This window comes from Oncorhynchus gorbuscha, linkage group LG11, assembly GCF_021184085.1.
Source record: "Oncorhynchus gorbuscha isolate QuinsamMale2020 ecotype Even-year linkage group LG11, OgorEven_v1.0, whole genome shotgun sequence".
Lineage (NCBI taxonomy): Eukaryota > Metazoa > Chordata > Actinopteri > Salmoniformes > Salmonidae > Oncorhynchus > Oncorhynchus gorbuscha.
In genome coordinates, this window is record NC_060183.1 from 37564419 (window position 1) to 37581572 (window position 17154).

Sequence of the window (17154 nt, forward strand, 5' to 3'; positions counted from 1 at the left end):
TTGAACCCGCATAGACACAACCCAATTGATGCTGCGATGTGATAAATCAGTTGTGATACATTCTGTGATATACTCCCATGGACGTGCAGCTATGTCACACATGGATAGCTGACAATGGGGAACACAATGGATTTGCAGTGAAAAGAGGCAGAGAGGATTAGATTAGTAGTGAATTGGTGAGGTTTGGATGGGTTTGGGGCAAAAAGGAGCCATGGTCTGTTTGTGATCACATAAAGAAATAGAAGAATTAACATGTTACATGGATCATGGATCTTGGAGGCAGGGGATAGCAGAGAGAATGCACTCTGTGTGGCCTATTGTCATTTACACCCCCCATAGTTACTGCTGCGTAGCTTATAGAACTAATATGAAAATATATCAACTCCTTGCCTCACAAGTAAAACACTTGCTAGCTGGCATTTCCTCGTGGCCTTTTTCAATAGTTTCACCAGAATAAAATTTATGCTTGAGATTGTTTCTCTGCCTCCCAAGCCTGTGACTCGCAAAGGCTCACACTGACGTAGGAGAGACAGCCTGACCGCATTGTCTTCTTTGGCGTGGGGGAGGGGGGAGAGACAGCGAGGGCTGCACGGGGGACATCGGCGGCAGTGGCCCTGTCCCTCCCGTCTCGTCCTAACCAGGGCGGAGGGAATGGCTGTGTCATTGTGCCAGAGAGTGCAGCTCAGCGCGCCCCTTCTCTGACTGGCACTGGCCCACAGCTGCATGGTCTGAGTCTGACTCTGAACATCTGTGTGCTATACACCCCCCCCCCCATCTCTACCACCACCTCACTCTAACGCACGCACACACACTGGTCTGCCTGTTCTGTTCATCCCCATCTCCACCATCTTGTCCCCGCCCGCCCTGACCATAGTCACGTGACCCTGACGCACCCCTGTTATCTAATACACATGCGCCGTAGCTGAAACACAGGCGAGCGCACGCACAGACGCACACACGCACGCACACACACACATAGAGATAACAGCATAGCCAGACATCTTACAGCTCGCCAGACATTTTAAAATGGAAAATCATCACATCCTCTTTGATGTCAAGTAGTTCTAAGTATCACACTTGTATGCAACACCTTAACTGCACTGATGTCTGTACCCATGAAGCTAGCTGTACACAAGTAAGAAGACAAGGATCAATTGAGGGATGCTGACTTGACTTTCACTCTGCATCAGCATTAGTGAGGCAGTGCTGCCATCTAGCGGTTAGTACCATGAACACATGGAATGAGTAAATAGAATCAAGTCATACAAGCGTCATTGACTCGAGCTTTATTTTATTTGAAAAACAAGTGAACCATTATGTACAGTACATAAAAAAACATGGGGTCACAAACATGGGAGTTTTTTGTCATTTTTCATTATAGGTTCATCATTTCAGAATGATTATTTACAACAGGAAAAAAAGCACATGTAATCTGTACAACATAAGGTGAGAGAAACATAATTACATACAGTACATCATCAAATCGTTCCTAAACCAGTAGGCTTTATTAATAAATCACAAAAACACTCAAAAAAAGATTCAAATCAAGGTGTCTTCAATTTTTATTTTTTTGCTGACTGAACAATAGTGCCCTCTACTGGACAAGAGAGGCAATTGGACTTTGGCTCTCCCCTTTATTCTCACTGGCTGATTGGGGTCGTGTTCATTAGGGCACACTGTAGCAAAACGTTTTGCAACAGAAAACAAAATTGATAATCCCTCCCCGTTTCAGTATGTTTTCCTTTGTTTGGTGCCTTATGAATACGACCTGGGATGCACTTTCTGGCTGGCTGGCACTTGTGCTGCATTCATAACCAAGTAGGAAGGTGGTTATTACCAGTTGGATGCATTCACGTGCCTTGAACTCATTGAGGAATGCTGATTGGCTAATGGCCAACAAGCTGCTCAACCATAAACTAAAAGTACAGCTATCATGCTTGTAAACCAATTATAGTATTCAAAACCCATATTAATTGATTGCTTTTTATGTATTGTTTTGTTGTTGCATTGAACTCTCAAATGCTGTTATCAAGGTCATTTTCTTAGTGGGTGACGTCAGAGGTCAGCATGTGGGAGAAGTTGTAGCTCAGGGATGATAGACGAGTTTCCCAGTAGTACACACCAGTTAGAGGGGCGTTCAAGTGGATTGTTCCCAGTAGGACACGACTCACATCCTCGGGGGCAGCAGTGTCTACTCTGCTTGTTTTCTATGGGACTCTTAATTGATTTAAAAGTGATTGCCTAGATCTGAGAGTCAGCTCTCTATCTCAGGCCTAAATACATCATGGATTGGAAAGCAATCAGCAGACACTGACGCTTCAACAAACAGATCGAAAATAAATCGTCATCTTCATTCATAGTGCTTTAGTGTTTCAACGCAACACTGCTTAGGGGTCGGCAGAGGAAAGGTTGCCAGTTATTATTTGATCAAAAGGTCACACTGTATTTAGTTCCAAGGACGTTGACAGATTCCTTTAAGCCCTCATCTTGATGTTGCATTTTACTAAAGCATTTCAGCAACAATACAATTTAAAAGAGAACATTTTATGAATTTGAGTGAGTGAAAATCGCACGATCCTACAGTGAATATGTGAAATCAAAAACGCTTTTGATGGTTTTAAAATCTAAATGTCCTTTTTTTCAACACTCTGTCCATATCATATCAAACACACGTTATCATACATACAAAGCAAAACACATCATACAGTCACTGAGGGGGTTTGAGGTAGCCTGATCCCACATCTATTTATGTTGTTTTGCAATCTCATATAGTTTCTTTGGCTGACAATGACCAGAGAAGTTGGCAAGAAGACAGCACAAACAGGTCTGGGACCAGGCTAGATCTGAGGGGGCCTCCATTCTGCCCTGAGAACATTCTGGTCACTTTCAGACTAAAGCACATTCATTCACACTGGTTAAAACCTGAATCCTATACGGCAACAGCAGAGGCTCAAACATGTTATGTTACCATGTCAACAAAGTCTTCAAACATGTCAACAAAATCTGCCGGTCAGCAATAAAACCACACAGAAAAATGTTATCTAAATAAAGTTGAAGAAAATAGTAGTCAGTGTTTTTACATGTCAAAAAGCACATTAATTCACTCAAACAGGTCAGAGTGCTTTAAGGATATTTCTAAGGGTATGTTTGTGACAAGTGAGGACAAGGCAAACATGCTCATATGATTTCAATGGGACTGGAGTCATTATGAAACATTAATGGCATGCCAGAGATAAGGAGAGGGAGCGGGGGAGGAATGCTTCCCAAAATAGCTCCCATTAAAATAAAGGCTACCAGACGGTACTCAAACAAAATCAGAGTCATATGAAAAATGGATGACATGCCAGAAATGAGGAGAGGGGATGCTTCTCAGAAGAGCCTCAATAAGAGAACTGCTTCTGAACAGCACACAAACAAAACCCACAGAGAGAATTGCTTTAGTATGCCTCAAACAGCTGAAATGACTTGGCAACATACATTATTGGAGGATAAGTGTCTGTCTGTATGAACACAATGTGTGTGTCAACAACAGGGGACCTGATGGGCTATGTGATGAAGTAATGGCAGCCACGCAGAGAGTCTATACAAGAAGAACAGATTCTAGAACACACAACCTCGCAGTCAGAAGCTGAGGTCCGATGAGACAGGTCAGAGGTCATAGAGATAGATGCCGATGTATCTCTGGGGTACTGCTGTCCTGAAGTACACACACACATTGTGTTAAATAGGACTCTCTCTTCAAGTCAGACAGAACACACACACACACACACACACACACACACACACACACACACACACACACACACACACACACACACACACACACACACACACACACACACACACACACACACACACACACACACACACACACACACACACACACACACACACTGTGTTTACTATTACTCTCTGACAGAACAGTGTGCGACAATGAGCCAGTAAGTGCAGACGTAATAGTAAGGGTAATAATGAAGGTGTTGAAGACAGATCAGAGCTTCATATGATCTACCAGAGAACAGCTAGATCCAACTTCTCATGCACTGTTTGTCCCTCAGCGCACACCATACCTGTTGTCCTTTGTAGCTTGCTGATGGGTAGAAGAATACCCAATTCCCCACTCCTCCACGACCCACTCTGTCTTTTAGCATTTAGGGAGGGAAATATTACAGCCTATTGAAGAGCTCTGAAAAAAGCCCTTTGTGCCTTTTTTTGGGGGGGGGGGGTATACAGTGAGATGCTCCTTCTCGCCTGCTGTCTTCTTCTAAGTACACTATTTTGTCTCGGTTTAGTCGGCCTCCTCCCGTTATTCACTTTGGACATCCACATCAAGGTGCCTTGCAGTATGGGGAGGCGGGTCGTACCACTGTGAGCGCAGTGCTTTGTATAGGGGTGTTCAGTGAGATGGGTGCTATAGTTCGCTGTGGCGTACAGGAGGCTCCAGCTTGTGAGACAGAGCGGTCAGGACTTTGTTGAACTTCTCATAGCGTTCCGATTGGCTGCCCTCCGAACCCCTGCTTCCCCATAGCAACCTCATCTGGAACTCTGTCCGGAAGATCTCCAGAACTTCCTGACTCTCCTGGAAGCCTGGTGGAGGGGGGAAGAAAGAAAGAAAGAAAGAAAGAAAGAGAGAGAGAGAGGACAGAACATAAGAAGAGAAGATAAAAGAGAAGAAATCAATATTAAAGACATTGTGGAAAACAGGCTAGTTAAGGTAGTAATTGACATCCTGCTCAAAACACCAGTCATCACCAGGGACTGGAATCAATAAGAACACAAGGCCAATGTAAACACACTGTAACCATCACCCTACCACAGATGTACACAACGCAACACCTCAATCGTTATTTCAGATCAATGCCAATGAAGCATAACACATCATATCGAACACACCCACACCGTCAGATATTACGATGCCTCAGCATCAGGGAGCAACATAACAACTTAACATGTAACGCAATAACTACAGTTATCACTCTGTCAAATAAATCAATGCACACCAGGCACTACTCAGACAAGGCCTTAGTGGTTAGTCCATAGTAATGTCAATAAAGCCGACACCACACACTACTCTATAATACTATTATATACTCTGTGGACGGTCTCCTGGACCTGGATTAAGCCTAATCCCATCACGAGGCTAAAAAGCACATCCGACGGAGATTGAGTCTGTGATTCTCGACTAACGAATGAGCAGTGGTGATTTTAGCATGTAAGTCTTGGTGGGGCAAACTCAACAACAACAAACATTGGATGCATGCAAGCAAAGCCACTACACTACACGACACTAAACAATACATGAATTGCACGATAATGGTGACAAACGGTGCCCACTGTTAGGGCCAGGGCCTCATAAAGCTGTCCCAACAGCAGAGCTTTCTTATCAGCAACCATGGAGTGAATCCTTATCCCCGCTAGACCTGGCAGCGAAACCGTTCATTCAGCCTCATTTACTGCTTTAAAAAAAAACATAGCTGATATGGCTGCCTTGCTTAAACACATGTGGTTTCTACTGACAATTCAGATGTACAAACTATGGCATAAGGGGACGATGACCAGATAAGAGGCAATCCGTAATTTCGATTAAGACATTAATGAGCGAGCTTAGACGGACGTAGTCAATATAACTATTTGTTCAGCACTTTTGAAATGTACAGCGACAGCGATTCAGAGCATGGGCCGTTCTTACAGTATTCACCAAGTCAGAACCGTAGGATAAATAAAGGGGGCATATAAGCAGACAATGAAAGCGCTTACGTTATTCAATGATTACATTTCTCTAAAACAGGTTATAGGCTACATGTGCACTACCAAGTCAGAACAGTAGGCTAAATTATGAGGGGGAAAGGGACCAAATTATTAAGGTGAGGCACATGAGCTACTAACAACTTACTACAAACATACTTAGTATTGTTTTCTTAGCTACAGTATATATACTGTATCTCCCTAGCATATTACATCAATTATGCAGCAGCATACAAGACATTATTACAAGACAGTTGTGCTGTGCTCACTTGAAAAGGAAAGTGGCGCAGCGGTCCTTCTTGTGGGGAAATTTGGTCATGAAACTTTGTCATCAAAGTCTGGCATTCTCTGGATTTATGGTGCTTTCAATACAACTGGGAACTCGGAAAAACATGGTTGAATCATGACTTCAGTGATCTTCAGGTCGGAGCTCTAGAAAGAGGCCAGAGTTCCCGACTTGGAATTCAGAGTTGGATGACACTTCAAAATGTATTTTCCCAGTCAGAGCTAATTTAAAAAAGAATTCCCCCTGAGTTCCCAGTTGTCTTGAACTTACTGGTGTCTGAGATTTCCCAGTTCCGAGTTTCCAGTTGTTTTGAACATAGCAGAAGTCATGCTGGATTGACAGCATGGCCAAAGTATTCAACCTTTTCTGGCCCATGGTGTTGGGTGTGAATGTTTATCCTTTTAAGCTTGGAAAAGAGACTCTTAAACCTAGACCATAAACCCTCTCCACCGAATAGCAGGCGAGGGAAGCAAAATAGGGATTGCTTTGCAACGCTTGCAGTTAGCCACTGATTCCTTCCAAACCACTCATTGTTGAATTTGTGATTTCCAACTTGTTGTGTAATGTTAATGTCCAATGGCCGATGAACACCGATACGTTTTATCTATAATTTATCTTCATGTGACAAGGATTGAAAAGGATTTGCCAGGAGATTGTCAACGTGATTCATAAGTGATTCATAATGCTTGTCTACCTTTTGCCAGGTAAGATTTTGAACGTATGATGTTGACATGATCAGTCCAATCAAAGCTATAGTAGATAAAAGAAACGTCCTCGCACTGTCAACTGTGTTTACTTTCAGCAAACTTTTGTATGAACATAACAAGATTCAACAACTGAGACATAAACTGAACAAGTTCCACAGACATGTGACTAACAGAAATTGAATAATGTGTCCCTGAACAAAGGTGGGGGGTCAAAATCAAAAGTAACAGTCAGTATCTGGTGTGACCACCAGCTGCATTAAGCACTGCAGTGCATCTCCTCCTCATGGACTGCACCAGATTTACCAGTTCTTTCTTCCACCAAGGCACCTGCAAGTTCCCAGACATTTCTGGGGGGGGATTGGCCCTAGCCCTCACCTTCCGATCCAACCGGTCCCAGACGTGCTCAATGGGATTGAGATCCGGGCTCTTTGCTGGCCATAGCAGAACACTGACATAACTGTCTTGCAGGAAATCACACACAGAACGAGCAGTATAGCTGGTGGCACTGTCTTGCTGGAGGGTCATGTCAGGATGAGCCTGCAGGAAGAGTACCACATGAGGGAGGAGGATGTCTTCCCTGTAAATGCACAGCGTTGAGATTGCCTGCAATGACAACAAGCTCAGTCCGATGATGCTGTGACACACTGCCTCAGACTATGATGGACCCTCCACATCCAAATTGATCCTGCTCCAGAGTACAGGCCTCGGTGTAACGCTCATTCCTTCGACGATAAACGCAAATCCGACCATCACCCATGGTGAGACAAAACCGCGACTCGTATGTGAAGAGCACTTTTTGCCAGTCCTGTCTGGTCTAGCAACGGTGGGTTTGTGCCCGTAGGCGATGTTGTTGCCGGTGAGGACCTGCCTTACAACATGCCTACAAGCCCTCAGTCCAGCCTCTATCAGCCTATTGCGGACAGTCTGAGCACTGATTGAGGGATTGTGCATTCTTGGTGTAACTCGGCAGTTGCTGTTGCCATCTGTTACACAAATGTGATGTTCGGATGTACCGATCCTGTGCAGGTGTTGTTACACATGGTCTGCCACTGCGAGGACGATCAGTTGTCCATCCTGTCTCCCTGTAACACTGTCTTAGGTGTCTCACAGTATGGACATTGCAATTTATTGCCCTGGCCACATCTGCAGTCCTCATGCCTCCTTGCAGCATGCCTAAGGCACATTCATACAGATGAGCTGGGACCCTGGGCATCTTCCTTTTGGTGTTTTTCAGAGTCCGTAGAAAGGCCACTTTAGTGTCCTACGATTTCATAACTGTGACCTTAATTGCCTACCGTCTGTAATCTGTTAGTGTCTTAACGACCGTTCCACAGGTGTATGTTGATGAATTGTTTATGGTTCATTGAACAAGCATGGGAAACAGTGTTTAAACCCTTTACAATGAAAACTTGTGAAGTTATTTGGATTTTTACAAATTATCTCTGAAAGACAGGGTCATGAAATAGGGACGTTTAATTTTTTTGGGTTGAGTTTATAACGTGATTTGACGTAATTTTATCTGTGGCCAATGACCTTGAGCATTCTTGGATGGGCACATCGAATGTAATTCAATGGCAGCACCCAAATGGGCTTGAACTTTCAAGCTGTCAGATTTTGCAGCGACGTAGTGTCCCCATGAGTGACAGATCACTGAGCCAATCAAGGCGCAACTAAAGAAGAATACCAACCCCTACGCTCTGTATTTCTCCTATAGGGCAGTGCACAATTCTCCCAGCGTCGCCCGGGTTAGGGGAGGGTTTGGCCGGGGTAGGCTGTCATTGTAAAATAAGAATTTGATATGAACTGACTTAGTTAAATAAATAAATAAATAAATAACAGGCAACAACTCAAGAGCCCCACCTGTCCTGTCCTGAATTACTCTCTCCTGACAGGTCACCTCTGTGACCTGTCTGACAGTGATCTGGGTCCGGGAAACTGACCTCGTGTGTGTGCATACACACACACACAGAACCCTTACCTTGTAGTTTGGTTTCAGCATTGGTGCGGTACAGCACCCCGTGGTGAGCGATGGTCCGGGCCGCCTCCAGGTGTGACATCACCACATCAACACCTGCCTCCACGTTCTCCCAGGGTTCTATCCCCGCCCCTGGCCCCTCCCCCACGGCCACACCCTTCTCCAACAGAGACAGCAGAGGAACCACGTGAGGGAAGGACGTGTTGGACAGCACACTGCTCTCTTAAATACACACAGAGGACACACAGATACAGAGAGTTAGAAACACTGGTCACTGAAATACTATATAACATCTAGTAGACAGGTAGAGAGACACTCAGACTCAGACCATCTTGAGACTTTTCAATAGTGATTCATCTTTTCATTCCTTCACCATGAGAAATACATCATGCTTTGTGCGCTGTGCTCTCCTGTGGCAGAGTGCCTTGTAAAAAAAGTGCTATCTGAGCCTCCAGCTTCATACCTTTGCCATCGTTCATGTTCTTCATGAAGGGCTTGAGCTTCTTCTCATAGAGGATGGCTCCCTCTGTGTGTCTCTGACGCAACGTCATCCACGTCTGCTCCAAGCGAGAAATCTGACAGAGGTAGAACAGCATGTGTAATGTCAATTAAAATAGAATTATGGTGTGTGTGTGTGTGTGTGTGTGTGTGTGTGTGTGTGTGTGTGTGTGTGTGTGTGTGTGTGTGTGTGTGTGTGTGTGTGTGTGTGTGTGTGTGTGTGTGTGTGTGTGTGTGTGTGTGTGTGTGTGTGTGTGTGTGTGTGTGTGTGTGTATACTTTATGTCCATATACCTGTGGCAGCTCCAGTGCTCTCATCACAGCAGCAAAGCCGAACATGTTCCCAAGGTTGCTCTTGAGTTCAGCAGCCAGCTGGATGGTCTTATGGAGCAGAGCAGCCCTCTCCTCTGTACTGCCTGTACACCCCAACAGGTCCACAGCCATCATTATAGACATGGTGTAGAACCTGGGAAGGGCAGGATGGCAGATGAAGGAAGCAAGAGATGAGTAGATAGAGTAGATGAGGATACAGTCACGGTTGAGGAGCCCAATTGACTTACCATGACGAGAGTTCACTCGTCCCAAGGCTAATTGCGACAAAGAAAGAGGTCGTCTGGGGTGTACGAGAATATGACGGGAGGGACATTTCAATTTCCCAGCGTGTACTCTCTAGCTGTTTTATGTCCAGCATTGAGCTGAACCCTAACCTCTCCATCAGGTCCAGTCTCAGCTAACCCGAACCCGAGCTTCATGTCCACATCCAAGTTCAACTCTAGGCTCAACCACAACCCAAACCCCAGCTTCATGTCCACATCCAAGTTCAAACCTAGACCCAACCACAAACCTAACTTCAGGTCCACATCCCAGTTCAACCCTGGCCTCAACCATGACCCTAGCTTCATGTCCAGATCCCAGTTCAACCCCAGCCTCTCAACCATGACCCGGGCTTCATGTCCACATCCCAGTTCAACCACAACCCGAGCTTCATGTCCACATCCAAGTTCAACCCTAGGCTCAACCACAACCCAAACCCCAGCTTCATGTCCACATCCAAGTTCAAACCTAGCCTCAAACCTAACTTCATGTCTACATCCCAGTTCAACCCTCAACCACAACCCTAACCCTAGCTTAATGTCCATATCCCAGTTCAACCCAAGCCTCAACCACAACCCTAGCTTCATGTCAACATCCCAGTTCAACCCAAGCCTCAACCACAACCCCAGCTTCATGTCCACCACCCAGGTCAACCCAAGCCTTAACCACAACCCTAACCCTAGCTTCATGTCCACATCCAAGTTCCAATCTAGCCTCAACCACATCCCTAACCCTAACTTCCTGTCCACATCCAAGGTCAACCCTAGCATCAACCATAACCCTAAACCTAGCTTCATGTCCACATCCAAGTTCAACCCGAGCCTCAGCCACAACCCTAACTTCATGTCTACATCACAGTTCAACTCTAGCCTCAACCACAACCCTAACTTCATGTCAACATCACAGTTCAACTCTAGCCTCAACCACAACCCTAACTTCATGTCTACATCACAGTTCAACTCTAGCCTCAACCACAACCCTAACTTCATGTCGACATCACAGTTCAACTCTAGCCTCAACCACAACCCTAACTTCATGTCTACATCACAGTTCAACTCTAGCCTCAACCACAACCCTAACTTCATGTCTACATCACAGTTCAACTCTAGCCTCAGCCACAACCCTAACTTCATGTCTACATCACAGTTCAACTCTAGCCTCAACCACAACCCTAACTTCATGTCAACATCACAGTTCAACCCTAACCTCCATCCTAATCCTAGCTTCATTTCCACATCCAAGTTCAACACTACCCTTAACCACAACCCTAAACCTAGTTCCATGTCTACATCCCAGTTCAACAAAGGCGTCAACCATAACCCAAACTTCATGTCCACATCCAAGTTCAACCTCACCTCAAACATAACCCTAGCTTCATTTCCACATCCCAGTTCAGTTCAACCATAGCCTCAAACATAACCCTAGCTTAATGTCTAAATCCCAGTTAAACTCTACCATTACCCACAACCCTAATCCGAGCTTCATGTCTACATCCAAGTTCAACCCTAACTTCATGTTCACATCCCAGTTCAAGCCAAGCCTCAACACCAACCCAAACTTCATGTCTACATCCCAGTTCAACCCTAACTTCATGTCTACATCACAGTTCAACTCTATACTCAACCACAACCCTAACTTCAGGTCCACATCCCAGTTCAACCCTAACCTCCATCCTAATAGTAGATTCATGTCCACATCCAAGTTCAACTCTAGCATCAAACCTAAACATAGCTTCATTTCCACATCCCAGTTCAACCATAGCCTGAACCACAACCCTAACCCTAGCTTCATGTCCACATCCAAGTTCAACACTACCCTTAACCACAACCCTAAACCTAGTTTCATGTCTACATCCCAGTTCAACAAAGGCATCAACCTTAACCCTAACATCATGTCCACATCCAAGTTCAACCTTGCCTCAAACATAACCCTAGCTTCATTTCCACATCCCAGTTCAACCATAGCCTGAACCACAACCCTAACTTCATGTCCACATCCCAGTTCAACCCTAGCCTCAACCACAACCCTAACTTCATGTCTACATGCCAGTTCAAACCTAGTCTCAACCACAACCCCGTCATGTTTGCCAGTTCAACCTAGCCTCAACCACAATCCAAACCTTAGCTTCATGTCATCCCAGTTTCACCACAATCCCAAGTTCATGTCTCCATCCCAGTTCAACCACAGCCTCAACCACAATCCCAAACCCATCCCAGTAGCTTCATGTCTACATCCCAGTTCAACCACAGCCTCAACCACAATCCCAAGTTCATGTCTCCATTCCAGTTCAACTCCAGCCTCAACCACAACCCTAACTTCAGGTCCACATTCCAGTTCAACTAAAAACTTCAAGCCTAACCCTAGCTCCATATACACATTCAAGTTCAACCCTAGCATCAACCACAACCCTAACTCTATGTTGACATCCCAGTTCAAGCCTAGCCTCAACCACAAACCTAACTTCATGTCTACATCCAAGTTCAAACCTTGCCTTAAACCTAACTTCATGTCCACATCCCAGTTCAAACCTAGTCTCAACCACAAACCTAACTTCATGTCTACATCCAAGTTCAAACCTTGCCTTAAACCTAACTTCATGTCCACATCCCGTCCACATCCCAGTTCAAACCTAGCCTCAAACATAATCCTAGCTTTGTTTTCACATCCAAGTTCAACCCTCAACCACAACCCTTACCCTAGCTTAATGTCTAAATCCCAGTTAAACTCTACCATTACCCACAACCCTAATCCTAGCTTCATGTCTACATCCAAGTTCAACCCTAGCCTCAACCACAACCCTAACTTCACGTTTACATCCCAGTTCAACCGTAGCCTCAACCACAACCCCAGCTTCATGTCCACATCCCAGTTCAAACCAAGCCCCAACCACAAACCTAACTTCATGTCCACATCCCAGTTCAAGCCGAGCCTCAACCACAACCCTAACCCCCGCTTCATGTCCACATCCAAGTTCAAACCTAGCCTCAAACATAACTTCATGTCTACATCCCAGTTCAACCCTCAACCACAACCCTAACCCTAGCTTAATGTCAACATCCCAGTTCAAACCTAGCCTCAACCACAACCCAAACGTCATGTCTACATCCCAGTTCAACTCTAGCTTAATGTCCACATCCCAGTTCAACCCAAGCCTCAACCACAACCCTAACTTCATGTCCACATCCCAGTTCAACCCAAGCCTCAACCACAACCCTAACTTCATGTCTACATGCCAGTTCAACCCTAGCCTTAACCACAACCCCAGCTTCATGTCTACATCCCAGTTCAACCCGAGCCTCAACTACAAACCTAACCTTAGCTTCATGTCTACATCCCAGTTCAACCCAAGCCACAACCCTAACCCTAACTTCATATCTACATTCCAGTTCAACCCTAGCCTCAACCACAACCCTAACTTCATGTTTACACATCCCAGTTCAAACCTAGCCTCAACCACAACCCAAACTTCAGGTCCACATTCCAGTTCAACCCAAACCTCAATCCTAACCCTAGCTCCATGTACACATTCAAGTTCTACCCGAGCATCAACCACAACCCCAACTTCATGTTTACATCCCAGTTCAAGCCTAGCCTCAACCACAAACCTAACCCTAGCCTCATGTCCACATCCAAGTTCAAACCTAGCCTTAAACCTAACTTCATGTCCACATCCCAGTTCAAACCTAGCCTCAACCACAACCCTTAACCTAGCTCCATGTCCACATCCCAGTTCAATCCTAGCCTCAAACATAATCTTAGCTTTGTGTTCACATCCAAGTTCAACCCTCAACCACAACCCTTACCCAAGCTTAATGTCAAAATCCCAGTTAAACTCTACCATTACCCACAACCCTAATCCTAGCTTCATGTCTACATCCAAGTTCAACCCTAGCCTCAACCACAACCCTAATTTCATGTTTACATCCCAGTTCAACCCTAGCCTCAACCACAACCCCAGCTTCATGTCCACATCTTAGCTCCAACCACAAACCTAACTTCATGTCTACATCCCAGTTCAAACCGAGCCCCAACCACAACCCTAACCCTAGCTTCATGTCCACATCCAAGTTCAAACCTAGCCTCAAACCTAACTTCATGTCCACATCCAAGTTCAAACCTAGCCTCAAACCTAACTTCATGTCCACATCCCAGTTCAAACCTAGCCTCAACCACAACCCTAACTTCATGTCTACATCCCAGTTCAAACCTAGCTTAATGTCCCCATCCCAGTTCAATCCTAGCCTCAACCACAAACGTAACCCTTGCTTCATGTCTACACCCCAGTTCAACCCAAGCCACAACCCTAACTTCATATCTACATTCCAGTTCAACCCTAGCCTCAACCACAACCCTAACTTCATGTCTACATCCCAGTTCAACCGTAGCCTCAACCACAACCCTAACCCTAGCTTCATGTCCACATCCCAGTTCAAACCTAGCCTCAACCACAACCCTAACTTCATTTCTCCATGCCAGTTCAAACCAAGCCTCAACCACAACCCCGTCTTCATGTTTACATCCCAGTTCAACCCCAGCCTCAACCACAACCCTAACTTCATGTTTACATCCCAGTTCAAGCCTAGCCTCAACCACAACCTTAACTTTATGTCTACATCCCAGTTCAACCCTCGCTTAATGTCCACATCCCAGTTCAACCCAAGCCACAACCCTAACCCTAACTTCAAATCTACATTCCAGTTCAACCCTAGCCTCAACCACAACCGTAACTTCATGTCAACATCCCAGTTCAACCGTAGCCTCAACCACAACCCCAGCTTCATGTCCACATCCCAGTTCAACCCAAGCCACAACCCTAACCCTAACTTCATATCTACATTCCAGTTCAACCCTAGCCTCAACCACAACCCTAACTTCATGTCTACATCCCAGTTCAACCGTAGCCTCAACCACAACCCTAACTTCATGTTTATATCCCAGTTCAAGCCTAGCCTCAACCACAACCCTAACCCTAGCTTCATGTCCACATCCCAGTTCAAACATAGCCTCAACCACAAACGTAACCCTAGCTTCATGTCTACATCCCAGTTCAACCCAAGCCACAACCCTAACCCTAACTTCATATCTACATTCCAGTTCAACCCTAGCCTCAACCACAACCCCAACTTCATGTCAACATCCCAGTTCAACCGTAGCCTCAACCACAACCCGAGCTTCATGTCCACATCCAAGTTCAACTCTAGGCTCAACCACAACCCAAACCCCAGCTTCATGTCCACATCCAAGTTCAAACCTAGACCCAACCACAAACCTAACTTCAGGTCCACATCCCAGTTCAACCCTGGCCTCAACCATGACCCTAGCTTCATGTCCAGATCCCAGTTCAACCCCAGCCTCTCAACCATGACCCGGGCTTCATGTCCACATCCCAGTTCAACCACAACCCGAGCTTCATGTCCACATCCAAGTTCAACCCTAGGCTCAACCACAACCCAAACCCCAGCTTCATGTCCACATCCAAGTTCAAACCTAGCCTCAAACCTAACTTCATGTCTACATCCCAGTTCAACCCTCAACCACAACCCTAACCCTAGCTTAATGTCCATATCCCAGTTCAACCCAAGCCTCAACCACAACCCTAGCTTCATGTCAACATCCCAGTTCAACCCAAGCCTCAACCACAACCCCAGCTTCATGTCCACCACCCAGGTCAACCCAAGCCTTAACCACAACCCTAACCCTAGCTTCATGTCCACATCCAAGTTCCAATCTAGCCTCAACCACATCCCCAACCCTAACTTCCTGTCCACATCCAAGGTCAACCCTAGCATCAACCATAACCCTAAACCTAGCTTCATGTCCACATCCAAGTTCAACCCGAGCCTCAGCCACAACCCTAACTTCATGTCTACATCACAGTTCAACTCTAGCCTCAACCACAACCCTAACTTCATGTCAACATCACAGTTCAGTTCAACTCTAGCCTCAACCACAACCCTAACTTCATGTCTAAATCACAGTTCAACTCTAGCCTCAACCACAACCCTAACTTCATGTCGACATCACAGTTCAACTCTAGCCTCAACCACAACCCTAACTTCATGTCTACATCACAGTTCAACTCTAGCCTCAACCACAACCCTAACTTCATGTCTACATCACAGTTCAACTCTAGCCTCAGCCACAACCCTAACTTCATGTCTACATCACAGTTCAACTCTAGCCTCAACCACAACCCTAACTTCATGTCAACATCACAGTTCAACCCTAACCTCCATCCTAATCCTAGCTTCATTTCCACATCCAAGTTCAACACTACCCTTAACCACAACCCTAAACCTAGTTCCATGTCTACATCCCAGTTCAACAAAGGCGTCAACCATAACCCAAACTTCATGTCCACATCCAAGTTCAACCTCACCTCAAACATAACCCTAGCTTCATTTCCACATCCCAGTTCAGTTCAACCATAGCCTCAAACATAACCCTAGCTTAATGTCTAAATCCCAGTTAAACTCTACCATTACCCACAACCCTAATCCGAGCTTCATGTCTACATCCAAGTTCAACCCTAACTTCATGTTCACATCCCAGTTCAAGCCAAGCCTCAACACCAACCCAAACTTCATGTCTACATCCCAGTTCAACCCTAACTTCATGTCTACATCACAGTTCAACTCTATACTCAACCACAACCCTAACTTCAGGTCCACATCCCAGTTCAACCCTAACCTCCATCCTAATAGTAGATTCATGTCCACATCCAAGTTCAACTCTAGCATCAAACCTAAACATAGCTTCATTTCCACATCCCAGTTCAACCATAGCCTGAACCACAACCCTAACCCTAGCTTCATGTCCACATCCAAGTTCAACACTACCCTTAACCACAACCCTAAACCTAGTTTCATGTCTACATCCCAGTTCAACAAAGGCATCAACCTTAACCCTAACATCATGTCCACATCCAAGTTCAACCTTGCCTCAAACATAACCCTAGCTTCATTTCCACATCCCAGTTCAACCATAGCCTGAACCACAACCCTAACTTCATGTCCACATCCCAGTTCAAACCTAGTCTCAACCACAACCCCGTCTTCATGTTTACATCCCAGTTCAACCCTAGCCTCAACCACAATCCAAACCTTAGCTTCATGTCTACATCCCAGTTCAACCACAGCCTCAACCACAATCCCAAGTTCATGTCTCCATCCCAGTTCAACCACAGCCTCAACCACAATCCCAAGTTCATGTCTACATCCCAGTTCAACCACAGCCTCAACCACAATCCCAAGTTCATGTCTCCATTCCAGTTCAACTCCAGCCTCAACCACAACCCTAACTTCAGGTCCACATTCCAGTTCAACTAAAAACTTCAAGCCTAACCCTAGC

The 17154-nt window shown here is 45.4% G+C and overlaps 1 protein-coding gene across 2 annotated transcripts in view; it reads right to left on the reverse strand.

Moving 5' to 3' along the window:
- Positions 1-1269: 1269 nt before the first annotated feature.
- Positions 1270-17154, reverse strand: part of sh2d3ca (SH2 domain containing 3Ca) — an 88159-nt gene continuing 72274 nt past the window's right edge. For both annotated transcript variants that reach the window (XM_046369515.1, XM_046369517.1), the window contains 4 exons: positions 9505-9676; positions 9177-9288; positions 8717-8935; positions 1270-4587 (listed from right to left, as the gene is read on the reverse strand). In XM_046369515.1, coding sequence (XP_046225471.1) covers positions 4412-4587; positions 8717-8935; positions 9177-9288; positions 9505-9676 — 679 coding nt within the window. In that variant the 3' untranslated portion in view covers positions 1270-4411. The remainder of the gene's footprint in view (positions 4588-8716; positions 8936-9176; positions 9289-9504; positions 9677-17154) is intronic.